Source organism: Bos grunniens, chromosome 22 (genome assembly GCF_055505025.1).
Source record: "Bos grunniens cultivar Pamir isolate PY7600 chromosome 22, Bosgru_T2T1.0, whole genome shotgun sequence".
Lineage (NCBI taxonomy): Eukaryota > Metazoa > Chordata > Mammalia > Artiodactyla > Bovidae > Bos > Bos grunniens.
In genome coordinates this window covers 51,586,715-51,602,089 of record NC_141186.1, presented here as the reverse complement: position 1 = coordinate 51,602,089, position 15,375 = coordinate 51,586,715, and the positions used below count along the sequence as shown (strand labels likewise).

Here is a 15,375-nt window from a genome sequence, read left to right as displayed (position 1 = left end):
GGTTAAGATAAGGTTAAGACATTAAGATAAGATAGGGAGAAGATAGGTTAAGATATACAATCCAAGGTCTCATATCCTGAATACATACTATAAATCAATAAAAGATCCACATCCCAGTCAATGAATGGGCAAGAGATGTGAAGAGGTGCTTCACGAGAGAAGATTTAAATAGCCAGTAAACTGATGAAAAAATGCTCAACCTCTTTAGTCATCAGGGAAATTTAAATGTGAAACTAAGTATTACTGTACTCCACCAGAATGACTAAAATAAAAATGACTGACAATACCATGTTTAGGGAAAGAGACAGAGGAGCTGGCACTCAGACACCAGTGGAGGCGCATACATTGGTACAACTACTCAGGAAAGCTATTTGGCATTTTCACTGCAATTCCACTTTTGAGAATATACACTCCCCCAATATAATGCATATGAGCAACCAAAAGACGAGTACAACAGTGCTCCTGACAGCATGATTTGTAATAGACAAAAACTGGAAACAACGGAAAGATTGTCAACGTGGGTAAGTAAACAAGGGTGCACCGTACACGACAGTGGGAATGAACCAACCGCAACCGTACTATGGTGGGCGAACTGAGATCTGACGGGGAGCGAAGAAGCCAGTGCTCACGTGACTCCATTTAGTGACGCTGGAAAACGGCAAAACTCCTGAGGAATTACCTCTAGGGAGGAGGTCTGGGGAGAAGGGAGGAGGTGGTGATTCAAGGGGCTGCACGGTGGGCTTGGGGAGCTGGTGACACTGGCTGGTGACGAGATTAGCATCTTGTCATTCATATTCGCGTACTGCAGTTTTCACAGTATGTCCTTCTTCCATTAAACAGGAAAAAAAGAAAAGCTTGTCCTCTCGGACTTGGAGCCTGAGTCTGTATCTTCTGGGGGCTGAGCAGGCAGGTGGTCTTCGCCTGACCCCCTTGCCCTGGAGGTGCCTTATGCACGTGTAGCCTGCCGTCCTCAGTTGTGTTGCACGGACATGTGCCACACCTGTAGGGACCCACTTCTAGCCTAGAGATTGGCCCAAACCCCCAGCCCGCAGGGCCCCTCAAAATTGTGTTTTCCTTAGCCCCACCGAAACACCCCTCTTTCCTTGAGTGGCTTGGTTCTCCGTCTCTGCCCTTTCCCCTAACTATATCCATGTCTACCATCAAGCAGGCAGAGCTGTTCTCCCAGATAGTTCCTTCCCTGAGGAATTCTCTGGCTAACTGTTTTCCCTGGTGGTTGTAATTTTGTGCGGTGAGACCACCATCAAGGTGTTTGCTGAGGGGTCCTAGAGTCCTGGCCCCCGTTTGCTGCCTGGAGCTGGCATTTCTTTAAATTTGTCAGCTGGGGCTCAAGTAGCCCTGATGAATATGTGCAAGGACCCCTTGGACAGTCACTCACACAGAAGCAGGCAGGGGCAGCTTTGTTCCTCACGGGGGCCAGCACGGGGACAGACGGCACAGCCCAGCCCTCTTCTTCCCATGAGGTCAGCGTGTGCAGCCTGGCAGTGAACAGAGCAAGGCACGGAGGCCACCGAATGTCCCCGTCCCAGCTTCCTGAGGGCCTGTGCTCATCCCTGAATTACATGCTCTCAGGAGGAGAACCACAGGGCTCTGCCTTCAGCTTTCCAATGAGAAAGGACTTGTACCTGGAAGTCAGCGGTGTTGATTCTGGCTGTGAAAGGGAGGCAGAGGCCTCCAGGATGAAGTGACTGCGCTGTACCACATGGAGCTTTCCTGCCGGCCACTGTGTCAGTTCCTCCTCGGGTCCAGGTGAACCCGTGCACTTAACCTTCTAGAAGAGTCAACAGTTCAGGAAGGATGTTTTGTTGTCTTCCTGTGCTTTGCACCCACAGATCTGTTTTCCTGGGACTCCCACCCCAGGGGGTCTTCTTTGCTGCATTTCGCTCTGCTGGGAGAGTAACAACCCCCTGCCATCAGCATCCCATTAAGAAAGGAAAACTCATAGCCAGAAGTCACAGTATCTGATTTTCGAAGTGTGGAATCCTGTGAGAATCATCTTGAGTAACAGAATGAAAGGGACTGTTGGAAACCACTGCAGTCTGGTGTCCGCCTATGGGTTCTGACTTTTCTCCCCGACTTACAGCGACAAGCCCTTGATAACTCAGCAGCCCACAAGGGAAGTTTTTGCCTAACGCTGGCCTCTGATTCCCCTCAGACAGCAGTGTGCATCTATAACCCCGTATTCGTTGAGATACTCTTTTGGTCCTGTGGTAATTACCAAATCCCTGCTAAGGCTGCAAGGTGAGGGGATCTTGCTGGATCCAGTGGAAGACAAATGAGGAATGGAAACAGCTGGGCAGGCCAAGGAGTTCAGGGAGGCCAGGGCTGGGGGGTGGAGGGAGATGCTTCATTTGAGAATAGCTGTAAAGGATTATAGGGGTTTTAATGGGGGAGAGACACACGGCATTCAAGGCAGAGAGAGATGTAAGTGAAGTCTGCAGGGGCAGTCACCTGCAGATAGACCGCTGGGCTCCCGGTGGCTGTGGCTGTGGCCCAGGAGAAGTGGGAACCCAGGCAAGATGTGCGAACTCAAGGGACCTCGATGGAGGGGCCTGTCAGGGACCACCTGACAGGTGGTCCTCAGGTCCTGACAGACCACCTGGAGGCTGGAGAGGGCAGGGCAAGCTACTGATGAGGTCCTGAGGTTCCCGCACCCCGGCCCACCCTCTCCCAGCACCCCTCAGGATCATACAGGGAGGCCTGTTTCCAGATGCCTTGTGATTTATTTCCAAAGGTGAGCTGCAGCACATAGGAAAATACACATGGCTTCTCAGTCTACGTTTTTCCAGAGAAAATAGATTCTGTCATTGGCTTTATCAGTGCCATCACCCTCGCCCCACCCTGTTCTGTGAGGCTCCAGGACGGATGGCCTGTCTCTAAGATTCTGCTCTCAAAGCAGCAGCTTGGCCAATACCTCTGGGGGTTGGAGTGAGGGGCAGTGACCGCCCCCACGGGGCGGGGATTGGGGGTGGGCAGAGCACACGAGCGGCACTCACTGCGAAGCTAAGGCAAAGAACAGAGCCGGCGGAGGATGCCCCCTCTCACCCCAGGGACACGGCGTGCCGAAGCCCAGGACACAGACCAGGCGGGCGCGGGGGCTGAGGGCTCGGGCCCAGCCTGGAGCAGCAGCAGGACTCTGTGTGTGTATAAGGGTGGGGGTGGGGGCATGCTGAAGAGGCAGCCTACCAGGAGATGGAGGGGCTTCAGTTCACACGCTCCCCGTGCCCCAGCAGAGCTCCTGGCGTGTGGTCCCCAATTCTGTGCTTGGCCCCTGGCGTTAGCTCTATGTCAGCTGAGGGTCCCCGCTCAGGTCCCTTCTACCATCACCTCCCCTCATACTATCTGTGCAAAACATTCTTAGGGCCAAGCCTCTGAGTCCCCTGCACCCTGCCCAGGGCTGCAGGGAAGGGAGGAGAGGAAGGTGCTAGCTGGGGGCCTCGCCCAGCACCGGGAACTCCTTGCACATCTCCTGGACGATCATGCGGTCCATCTGGCACTGGGGCGAGGCTTCCTCCTCGGCCAGGATGCGTCGCAGTGTGGCCTGCAGGTCGGGGAGCCGGTGGCGGTGCTGCAGGTAGGGCGTGGAGCGGACCACGGCATGCATCAGGGAGAGGTACTCCATGCGCAGCTGTAGGGAGAGCAGGCAAGCTCAGGGATCCCAGGGAGGTGCTGTGTACCACTGCCACCAGACAGGGACAGACAGGCCACTACCGCCTACTGGCAGCCACGTGGATGTGACCGCCTGACACCACTGAAGATCAGGGTTGCATCCCAGCACCCAGCATGTAACCTGGCACCGAGCTGGCCTTCGACAGTCACTGCGTGAGTAAATAAGTGAGTCCTCACAGTCCACACGCAGTCCCAGAACGTGGCTGGCCCAGGAAGTCCTGGCTCAGAGAGGTGGCAGGAGGAAGCGGTGAGCCCCTACCCGTGTCTAATGCTGAGCCCTTGTGGGGCCGCTATCTGTCTGTTGGAGGCCCTTCTGCTTCTCTCCTCTCACCCTGGGAGATCTCATTCACACCCACAGCTTCAAACAGTGACCCACACTCAGACTTCTTTCCTAGACTCTCCAGGGAGCTGCAGATGAGAATTTTCAGCTGTCCACTGGTCATGCCCTGCTTATCTCAGAACTCAAACTCCTGTGTCTACCATCAAACTCACGATCATCCGTATCTGCCCAAAGCTGAAGGCTTTTCCTGTGTTATCTTAATAAAGAGCACTGCTATCTGTTCAAATGCTCAAGTCAAAACTACAGGTGTCCTCTCTGAGTCCTTTCTCCCCACATCCCAAACACAACCCATCCCTGAGACCTGGCGTCTTACCTTCTACCTGCTCTGAATCCATATCCAACCCTCCTTCCCAACCCACCTTCCCAGCACCTCTGGCTTTAACGGCTCTAACAGTCCCTCCAAGGTGACACCCCAGGGGCTCCTTATCTTCACTAGACCCTGATCCGCTGACCTGGCCCCAGTACTTCTTCTCCATTTGCCCCCTTACCATCTCTCACGTCTCCTTAGAGGAGTCAGTACCCAAACCTTTCTTAGGCAGTATCACCCTGCTAACTCCCAACCTTGGTCAGGACAAAAAGCACCTGCCCATCAAATTTTAGTATGAACAGCTAAGCAGCAGACCATTACAGAGCCGTGTACAAGCCTGAACACCATTCCCCACCACAAACCACACTGCCCAGGGCCGCTGCCACTTTTCTCCACCGGGCCCACCGCTCCTTAAAGGGCCACTGCCCACCTTCTCTGCGTCTGCCAAATCTAAAGTCCCTGACCAGCTGGCCTTGTGCTTCATGGAGAAAACAAGCACAACTTCAGAAACTCCTGGTCTTCCCTTGGCACCCTCACCTCAACTACTGTCCCGCTACTGAACGGACTGCCCGGCCCTGCCAGGCGCCATCCCTCTATGCGGGCCTGAGCTCTCACCAGCTGCCTGACCTACTTTTGACTCCCACAGTGGCTGACCCTCCCAGCACCTCAGCCTCTTCGCCATAGTCGGCTTGCTGGATCAGTCCCTCTGGCTTAGACATCCACCAGCATCTCCCACCTTTAAAAGACTTTCTCTTGGAGTTGGTGGTCTAGTGGTTGGGAATCTGCCTGCCAGTGCTGAAGACACGGGTCTGATCCCTGCTCCAGGAAGATCCCGCGTGCCTCAGAGCAACTGAGCCCGTGCACCGCAACTACTGAGCCTGCTGTGCTCTAGAGCCCGGGAGCTGCAACTTCTGAGCCCCCATGCCTAGAGTCCACGCTCTGCAACAAGAGAAGCCACTGCAACGAGAAGCCCGCACACCGCAACTAGGGGAAGCCTGTGCAGCAACCGAAGCCCAGCACAGCCAAAAATAAAATACATAAATAAACTTTCCCTTGATCCCATGTCTCCCTCCAGTGATCCCCCACCTTTTCTACTCCCCTTTGCATAAACAGAACAGAAGCAAAAGAGATTAAGAAGAGGTGGCAAGAATACACAGAACTATACAAAAAAAGAACTTAATGACCTGGATAGCCATGATGGCGTGGTCCCTCACCTAGAGCCAGACATCCTAGAGTGTGAAGTCAAGAGAGACTTAGGATGCATTTCTATGAACAAAGCTGGTGGAGGTGATGGAATTCCAACTGAGCTATTTAAAGTCCTAAAAGGTGATGCAAAGTGCTGCGTTCAATATGCCAGCAAATTTGGAAAACTAAGCAGTGGCCACAGGACTGGAAAAGGTCGGTTTTCATTCCAATCCCAAAGAAAGGCAATGCCAAAGAATGTTCAAACTACTGCACAATTGCACTCATTTCACATGCTAGCAAGGTAATGCTCAAAATGCTTCAAGCTAGGCTTCAGCAGTACATGAACTGAGAACTTCCAGATGTACAAACTGGGTTTAGAAAAGAGAGGAATGAGAGATCAAATTGCCAACATTCGAGGGATCATAGAGAAAGCAAGGGAATTCCAGAAAAACATCTACTTCTGCCTCATTGACTATGTTAAAGTCTTAGACTGTGTGGATCACACAAACTGAAAATTCTTAAAGAGATGGGAATACCAGACCACCTGACCTGTCTCTTGAGAAACCTGTATGTGAGTCAAGAAGCAATAGCTAGAACCAGACATGGAACAACAGACTAGTTTTAAATTGGGAAAGGAATACGACAAGGCTGTGTATTGTCACCCTGTTTATTTAACTTCTATGTAGGGTACATCATGTAAAATGCCAGGCTGGATGAATCACAAGCTGGAATCAAGACTGCCAGGAGAAATATCAACAACCTCAGATATGCAGATGATATCACTCTAATGGCAGAAAGTGAAGAGGAACTATAGAGACTCTTTATGAGGGTGAAAGAGGAGAGTCAAAAAGCTGAGTTAAAACTCAACAGTCAAAAAACTAGGATCATGGCATTTGGTCCCATCACTTCATGGCAAACAGAAGGGGAAAAAGCGGAAATAGTGATAGTTTTATTTTCTTGAGCTCCAAAATCACTGAGCAAGTCATGAAATTAAAAGACTCTTACTTTTTGGAAGCAAAGCTGTGACAAACCTAGACAGTATGTTAAATAGCAGAGACATCACTTTGCCAACAAAGGTCCAAAGAGTCAAAGCTCTGGTTTTCCCATAAAGAAAAACCATAAAGGAGACTGAATGCTGAAGCATTGATGCTTTTGAACTGTGGTGTGGGAGAAGACTCTTTAGAGTCCCTTGGACAGCAATGAGATCAAACCACTCAATCCTAAAGGAAATCAGTCCTGAATATTCATTGGAAGGACTAATGCTGAAGCAGAAGCTCCAGTACTTTGGCCACCTGATGCAAAGAGCTGACTCACTGGAAAAGACCCTGATACTGGGAAAGACTGAGGCAGGAGGAGAAGGGGACGACAGAGTATGAGATGGCTGGATGACATCACCGACTCAATGGACATGAGTCTGAGCAAGCTCTGGGAGATAGTGAAGGACAGGGATGCCTGATGTGCTACAGTCCATGGGGTCGCAAAAAGTTGGACAGGGCTGAGTAACAAGTTCAAGTTCACATAAAAACACATGAGGGTTGTTTCCATTCAGTGCTCCCACCTTCCCTCTCTTTCCACTCCCCTCCAACATCAAATCTTCTCTTCAACTTCCCACTTGGACTCTCTTCCCTCCACTCCACGGACACTGCTGGTCAGTCACGCCTGACCTCCGTGTGGCAAATTCTGTGTCTCCCTCTCAGGCCTCGTCTCACTCAGGCTCCTAACTGTGGCAATGGCTCATACCCTCCTCTTTCACACACAAGTCTCTGGGCTCCTGCTCTCCTGGTTTTCCCTCCTGAGTATCTCCTGTGTGCCCCGACTGAAGCCTAAGCTTCCCTCTGACCCATGCATCCCACACCCGAGGTGACCGCAGTGTCACAGGCTCCCCAGCACATGTAGACACAGTGCACTCCCAAGTGTCTCTTTCCCGTCCCCACTCACATCCCAATGCCTCGCTGATGTCCTCTATACCTGGATGTCCAGCAGATACCTTCTCAATCTCGATGCATCAAAACACAACTCTATTCAAAAGGTCTTCCTCACCAGAGGGATCAGCACTTCCTCCACCGGGCTAGTCCAGACCAATTGAGCAGCGAGTCCTGCCAACCCACCTCCAACACATCCAGGCCTGACCTCCTCTCCCACTCCACATGTACCACCTGGAGGGCGGCGGCTGCGTCCGCACCAGCCTCCCGCTTCCGCTGTGATCTCACAGCCTCCGTTTCATTCAGGATGGTAATCAGATCACTTCCCCTACAAGGTAACCACCTCCTGCCGCAGCCCCCAAAGCTTCGAGTAAACTCTACTTGCTCTTCTCACCTCCCACCACTCCTCCTGTCTCCAGACAGTGCATCCTCTGATCACCACATGGCGGGCTCCCTTGGGTCTTGGCACACCTGTCTTGGCTGAGCGGTCTCCCCTACTTACCAGCTCCAGCATGCCCCTCACCCTAGTCTCAGGTCCCCCCTCCCCCGGGGTGTGACAGCTTCCACCCTGCTGCAGCCACGTCCAGGCACCTTGTCCCCGGGAGACAGGTCCGCGATGTGTCGCACGGTGATGTCAATGAGCGCCATCATGTCCGTGTGGTAGAAGATGGCAGCCGTGGTGGGGCTGGCGAACACGTCCTGCAGGAACTTAAGGATGGAGTGCGGCGGCTGTGGCTCGTGCTTGAAAATGCGCACGGGGTCATCTAAAAGGTGGGGAAGAGGGCTCAGGGCAGTCCTCTGGGGAGGGCCAACAGGCATCACGGCAGGGGCGTGGTGGGGAGTCACAGGACCTAAGTGGCCCTGTGCAGATTCCTGGGCACTCACCCCCTCTGTTCAGGAGCAACAGCAGCTTCTCGGAGAAGATCTTGACATTGGCGTGTTTGCTCAGGGCGGCCATTATGACGTTCTGGTCTGGGGCTGAGGAAGGACATGGGTGTGCACGAGGGCACCAGTGCTGAGCCTGGTGGGTCCTCCTCCACCCTTGCAGCGCGAGGCAGCCACCCCAGGCCCCGCCCTCACCTGGCAGGTGCAGGTTGAGAGCCAGAAGTAGATTCACGCAGAGATCCGGCAGCTGCTCCGTGGTGTCCAAGGGCAGCCCGTCCTCAACGATGCTCAGCAGGAACTGGGCGAAGGGTGTGCCCAGGTGCTCTAGGAGAGGGGCACACTGAGGTCTGCCCAGCCCCACTGCCCACCCCGCCCAGCCTCCCTGGGTTCCCGTGAGCCCTGGGGACGCTCCATTCGACCCCAGTCGGGGAGTCCCCAGCCCTCAGGCTGTGGGCTCCCTGCAGTCAGCTGGGCCGCGACCTGCCTTCTTACCATAGTGTGCGTAGGGCACTGCCTCGCCCATGGAGAAGACCATGGCCAGGATGAGGGCTGAGTAACAGAGCTTCTGGTGGTCTGCAGGGGTGCAGAGCAGGTGGTCAGAGCCCCCGAAGGTGGTGGAAACCCCCATGGGGCAGGGAGCTGGCCCTCACTCGCTCACCCTGCGTGTCTGTCTGCATGTCCCGCGCCAGCTCCACGGGCAGCACGGACGACACGAGCGTGGAGATGATGGCCGCGTCCAGGCTGCACATGGCGCCAAAGCACTTAAGGAGCAGCAGCCGCAGTGACACCCGGTGCTCCTGGCAGGGGACCCCGTGTGCGCTCAGTGCCCGGATGCCCCACCTCTGCCTGGGTCCCTCTGTGTCCCCCCCCACAACCTCGCTCTCACACACACACCATTTGGTAGTAGGCCACCAAGGCCAGGACAGACTCGAACTCATTCCGCTTGCACATTTTCTTGCAAACTTCAGGGTCTGCGTCCGTCTGCAGTGGGGAGGAGATGTGAAGGAGTCGCTCAGTGTGTGTGGCCGCCCGTGAGTGTGCCGAGGACCAGTAGGGGAGACTCCCGAGCACGGGGGAGGGGTGGGGACACCTGGGGGCCCCCAGCCCGCACCAGAATGTGCAGCAGCTCCTCCAGGTAGCAGCGGATGACGCCCTCATCCTCATACAGGGCCCAGCTGCGCTGCTGGGCATCGTCCTTCCGCCGGGCCAGGTCTGCAAAGATCACCTCCAGCCGCTGCTGGTCATGGCAGACCTGCCCTGAGGGCAGGGCGGTGCTCAGGTCCTGTGGGCAGACGGCGAGGTGGGGCTCAGCACACCTGCCCCACACCATGTCCAGGAGGCCCTCGAGGCCTGGGTCTCAACCCAGACCCTGAGGTCCAGGTGTGAGCTCCTGGCCTGTGCCAGACCAGGGGCCGTGGGCCTCACCTACAATGGCTGCCTGGAGCCAGCGTCCTCCCAGGACTGGTGAGCGGACCAGCCCCTGGTTCTCTTCCCTCCTCACTGCTGTTCCCCATCAACTTCCCATAGCCCATCCCTCAACATCGAGGCCCCCAGGGGCACTAGCCCTGTTCTGCACACCCTCTCCAAGGAATTCTACTCCTCCAAGTCTTCCCCCCCATCCCCCGCCACCTCCCCCAATAAACCAGCAGCTTATGGGATTTTATTTTCCTGACCAATGATTGAACCCTTGGCAGTGAGAGCATGGAGTCGTAACCATTGGACTGACTGAAAGGAATTCCTGCGCCCCCAAGTCTTAATAACCTCCTGAGACAGGATTCTGCACGAGACATGTCTGCGGGGAATTTTCCAACAACCTGCCTCCTGTCCCTGCATAAACATCCTCTGTGAGGAAGGCCACGGACTTCTCACAGCCTGCATGTGACTTGAGATTGTACTCTCTGATTCTATACAAGGTGGGACAGGCCTGTCAACCTGCCTTCCGTGTTCTTGAGCCTGCTGGCCACTGCTCCTGCCCAGGCAAGCCCATGGCCTCACTGCTCCCCACACCTCAAACCAGAGCTGCAGCTCCTAAGGAAGGAGGTACTTCTGGCCCATCTGGCCCCCAGTCCTGCTCCCTGATCAGTGCCCCCACCCTTGGCAAGGGATGCCACCCATCCCACGATGCCCACACCCCACTCCCCACCATCTGAGTCAGCATTCAGGCCTCCATCATAGCTCTCGAAGCACCCAGTGCTCTCCACTGCCAAGGCCAGCATGGCACTGCCCTCTTTCACGCCCTCTGTCCATTCCTTCCCTGCAGCCCGAGAGAACCCCTGGCCACCCACAGCTGTCTCGTCTGTCCCCTGCCCTAGGTCTCACTTCCAACCACACCTCTTGCTCCCTCCCTCCCTCCCTTGCGGTGTTCCAGCCATGCTGGCCTCGTTCCAATCCCTCCTGTGAGCTGAGCATGAGGTGCTGCCTTATGGCCCTCATCCAGGCTGAGCCTCTGCCTGCAGTATTCTTCCTCCCTTTCTCCTTCACAGATTGTCCCCAAAAGTCCCCAACACCCAGCACAAGGAAGCCGAGAGCTCAAGCTCAACAAATACCTGTCAGGTAAAGGCTGGATACATGTGCGGGTGGGGAAGGGGCAGGGGTGGCGGGGCAGCCCCTGGCCCTGGCCCACCCTCACCTTGCCTTCCACCAGCGAGAGGAGGACCTGCTCCATGACAGGCGAGCTGGCCGGCACGGAGGCCTGGATGTGGCCCACCACGACGCCAATGGCCACACGGCAGAGCTCGTGGCTCAGGCCGGTGTTCCTCCGCACGAGCTCCATCAGCTCTGCCCCGATGGTCCTGGGCACGGCGGGCTCAGCCACCGCCTTCTCCTCTGTGGCCCCCAGGTTCAGTGCCCCCAGGGCCTCCAGCTCATCAAGGGCCGGGGCTGGGGCTGTCTCCACCACTGCCGCCGCTGCCTCCTCCTCTGTAGGGGGCTCCGGGTTTGGCACCTTGCAGGGAGGGGGCTGAGCTTGGGACACAGCGGTAAGCGCGCCGCGGCGGGGCACAGGTGGGGGCGTGGGTGAGCAGCTGGGGCCCAGCTCGGATGAGCTGGAGCCGGTGTAGAGCGTGTCAAGGGAGGTGCTGCTGACAGAGCCACCGCTGGACACAGAACTGCCCCCGGAGGGCGTGGTGTTGCGGCCACCTGTGGGCAGAGAGGGGATGCTGTGCTGGGGCAGCCCCCCGGGGACCCCTATCCCCCCAAGCCCAGAGCCCCCAGCCGTCTAATCCCTGCCCTGTCTTCACCCCTAAGCCTGGAGCCCCCAGTTTTCTGACATAGGCAGAGCAACCGTTCTAAGCACAGGGTGCCCCATCCCCCAACTCCCCCATCCCCGCCTTCTCACCACTCCCCAAGACCATTAGGGCGTCACGGTCTCGGCGCTTCACAGGCGGGGGTGGCGTGGTAGGAGCTGCTCGGCGAGGCTGTGGCGGGATCTGGAGGACAGAAGTGGGATCTGAGGGCAGACTGCCATTTGGGGTGCGGCCTGAGCTTGGCAGGGCAGGACCAAGGCTCCAGGCGGCACTGCTGACCGGGGTGGACGCTTGGAGCCTCCAGACAAAGCCTTAAGCCCCCCGCCATCTCCCTTGCCCAGGCTGCTCTCACCATGTACCTGGTAGAGGCCTCCGTCCGCCCCGAGATACTCAGAACTGGGCAGGCTGTGCTGCCTCTCGAACCCAGCTCGACACATGCCATTGGGCTGCCTGGTGGCGGCGGCGTCCAGATGGTGGTCACTGGTGGATGGGGTCATAGCTGCAGGGCTGGGGGCGGAGGGGCCTCTGCGGGACAGGGTCTCTTTCCGGTGGTGGATCAGCTTCCTGAGGCAGGGGCAGGGAGGTTACTGGGGGAGTCACCCTACAACTCCCCAAGTCTGCCCATGCTCCCTGAGGAACACTGCCCACCCTAGCCCAGGGCCCCCATCACCCTCATGCCCCACCCGTCTCTGCACTAGCAACCCTGCCCTCTAGAGTCCCGGGAGGACCCCATCCCCCGGGGCTCACTGGGAGGCCCCCTCCCCCCCCCCCCACACACACTCACTGGAGGATCCCGCGCTGCTCCAGGCTGTATTTGCCACCATCCCGCATGGCTGCGTTGTGCACAGCCTCAATGGCCCGGTCAATGGCTTGGAGGACATCCTGCTCCAGGCCCTGTGAGGGGGGCAGGAGTGGGGTCTTAGCCCCGGGGGCCAGGTGAGGGCACAGAGGCCAGAGCCAGCCCTGGAGGGAGCCTGGCGCAGGCAGAGGGCCACAACTGCTCTCAAAGCCTGGAATACTAGAGATCAACACAGCAAGATGAACTAGAATATCAATCAGGGTTCTCAAACTGCGTCACTCAGGAAGCTGGGCCACAGGGAGGGGCCCAGGCTGCTGCTTTATATATCGGGTCCCCGCTCGGGATTTTACCTATGGCGAGGCTCTTGGCTAAGTCATCTCTGAAAGTCTGGGCTCTGAAGCAAAAACACAGCCCACGGACCCCCAGTTTGAGGCCAGGAGTGCACACTTAATCTATCGCCAGGCTTGGCTCAGATCCCAGGCTGAGATGCCAACCAGGGAGCCTCTAGGGTCTGGTGCTCTGAACAAATCCCTCTGGATCTTGCTGACCCGTCACAAAACCAAGGCCACACTCCAGGACAGCCCCATCCTCAGAGAGCCTTCTGCAGGCCCTGGTAGCTGAGGACAGGCCAAAGGGACCTCCTCTTTGCACCCGTGTTGCCAGCCCTCATTCCCTCTAGCTGTGAGAAAGGAATCCTCCAGAACTGCGCTGGGAAACAGCAGTTCTGGGTTTGCGGCAGAAGACAGACATAAGCGTGGAACCTGGTCCCTGCCCCAGATTTTGTGTCGCCATCCGCAGCAACTCAGGGGTCCCCTTGACCCAGCCTGTCTGGCATGGGGTGGGGGGAGTAAGGGGCTGGCAACTGTGGCACCAGTCACTCCCACCCCTCCCTTGCCCTTGGCACCCATGGTCCATCAGGCCACAGGGGCCTCAGAACTAAGGTGAGATCACACCCGAGTGGGTTGGAGAGGCTTCTCGGATGGGGACAGACAGATGGACTCAGAGATCAGCAGAGCCCCAAAGGTAACAGGGGGTGTGTCAGAGTGCAGGAGACAGACAGAAAAGGGCACAGAGACAGAACGGCAGAGGATGCACAGAAAGCAAGAAAGATGGTGAGAGAGAGAGGGAGGGAGAGAGAGAGGAAAAGAGAAGCAGAGAGAGACAACGCAGAAAGAAATTGAGATTCGGAGACAGAGAAGGGGAGAGAGTTGGAGGATGTGGACACACACAAGGGGAGAGTCAGGATGACACAGAGACAGCCAGGGAGACGGAGACGGAGGGAGATGTGCAGCAAGAGACCAAGAGACAGAGAAGATGGCACCCTCTCTGCCCTCCCCAAACACCCAGCCCAATAGCCAAGGCAGGCCCTGGGGGGAAGTGGGGGACTCTCCTTGGAGGCCTCCAAAAAGCCCCCAGCCCCAGAGAGACTGGCTCTGACATGCTCACTTCCAGACCCAGCAGCCCTCGTGTCCGGGGCTTCCACTCTCACCCAGACACTCCTGGATGCCATGAGGCCAAGGGTCCAGGGCCCCAGGCCCATCCCCTCGGGTAAAGGCCACAGATGACATCTCCAAATTTATCCTGTTATTTCTGTCCTGAACTGGGCCGGCTTGGGATGTTTCCTACAGCCAGAGACTAGGATGGGGCGGGGGTGTCTGGCACAGGGCAGGCCTGGAGGCTCTGGGCCCTCCTTCCCCTGAGATCAGAATAGACCAGCTGGAGACAATGAGCCCAACCCCCACACCAGGACTATTCTGGGGGAAACAGGAACTGGGGCTGTACCTCCAGTGGAAGGAAACAGGGGGGCTATGGCCACACCAGGGAAGCCGTGGGGAAGTCCCACTTCCTTGCTAAGGGAGCAGCTCCCCACCCCAGGCTGGGGACAAGGAAGGCTCAGGCTCCCTCACTTTCCAAGAAAGGAAGTCTGAAAAGTCAGGGCCTGAGGCTTGTAGTGCCAGGGAGTGTCAGCAGGAGCTGGGAACCCAGGCTCAAAGTAGACTGACTTTGAAAGAGCTTAGGGGCTGACTAAGTACAGGACAATAAAAGATATTGAGGTCTCAGGGCTTGGGGGGTCACTTAGGGGATGGGGGTGTCCACGGCTCCCTGGTCCAAGTGCAGGGTGTGGGATGGGAGGGTGAAGACGTGGAAGATGGCTGGGGAAACAGAAAGTGCCCAGGGTTGCCGGGGGTCTCAGGGGTGGAAGCTGCGGAAGAGGAGGCAAGAGTGTTGGGATCCTGGTGATTCAGGCGAGGGGCCAATTAAGTCAGGGGTCTCAGTGACCTGGGGAACTGCTCAGAATCTGGTGTACTGGAATCTCGGGGCTGACTCTTGAGTTGTATTCGGCTGGGGATTCAGATGTTGGGTCTGGGGTCTCGGTCCCAGAATTAGGCTTTAGGTAGGTCTGGAGTCCTCAAGAGTTGCCTGTCAAGGGCCTGGCCCTCTGTACGGGGAGCGGGCTCTCAGGGTCCCAGTCCTCGCGGGGTCTCTCGGTCAGGTTCTCAAAGTCCTCATCTGCTGGAGGTCCCGACCGGCCGGTGATGGAGCTCAGTCTAGGGGCGGCGGAGGCCGGGCCGGGGAGGGGCACACTCACCTGCAGGCGGCGCAGGTAGGCGGGCGGCACGTAGCCGGTCTCACCGCTGCGCGCCCGCGCCGCCAACCACCAGTGCGCGCTGCTGCGCTCCAGCACCAGGAAGGTCTCGCCCGCGGCGAACGCCAGCGCGTTGGGCTCCGCCGAGCGGAACGCGTACAGCGCGCGGTACATGAGGCCGAGTCGCGCCGGGGCAGGGGAGACGGCGGGGGGCTGAGGAACCAGGACGCCAGGCCGGCAGCTTCTCGCCGCGCTCGCCCTGCCCCGTGACACACGGCGCGTGCGCGCGCGCGCCCGCCCGCCCGCCGCAGTCCCGCCCCGGCAGTGTCGGCTCCTGCGCGGGAGCGCGGCGCCCCCTGGCGGCCCCAAGGGGCGCGGCTCTCAAGACTCCACCGCCCTTTCCGAGACTTGGTCGTCT

General features: G+C 57.3%; 1 protein-coding gene across 1 annotated transcript; it reads right to left on the bottom strand.

Annotated features, from left to right (window-relative positions):
- Nucleotides 1–2,721: 2,721 nt before the first annotated feature.
- Nucleotides 2,722–15,228, bottom strand: NCKIPSD (NCK interacting protein with SH3 domain). The gene is made up of 13 exons (XM_086368112.1): nucleotides 14,961–15,228; nucleotides 12,356–12,465; nucleotides 11,931–12,135; nucleotides 11,664–11,754; nucleotides 10,956–11,464; nucleotides 9,438–9,608; nucleotides 9,221–9,307; nucleotides 8,985–9,123; nucleotides 8,819–8,899; nucleotides 8,522–8,650; nucleotides 8,327–8,419; nucleotides 8,033–8,205; nucleotides 2,722–3,646 (listed from the first exon to the last, which is right to left on the bottom strand). The coding sequence occupies exons 1-13, from the start codon at nucleotides 15,129–15,131 to the stop codon at nucleotides 3,443–3,445; spliced, it is 2,163 nt and encodes a 720-aa protein (XP_086224238.1). The 5' UTR covers nucleotides 15,132–15,228; the 3' UTR covers nucleotides 2,722–3,442.
- Between the last annotated feature and the right edge of the window lie 147 nt (nucleotides 15,229–15,375).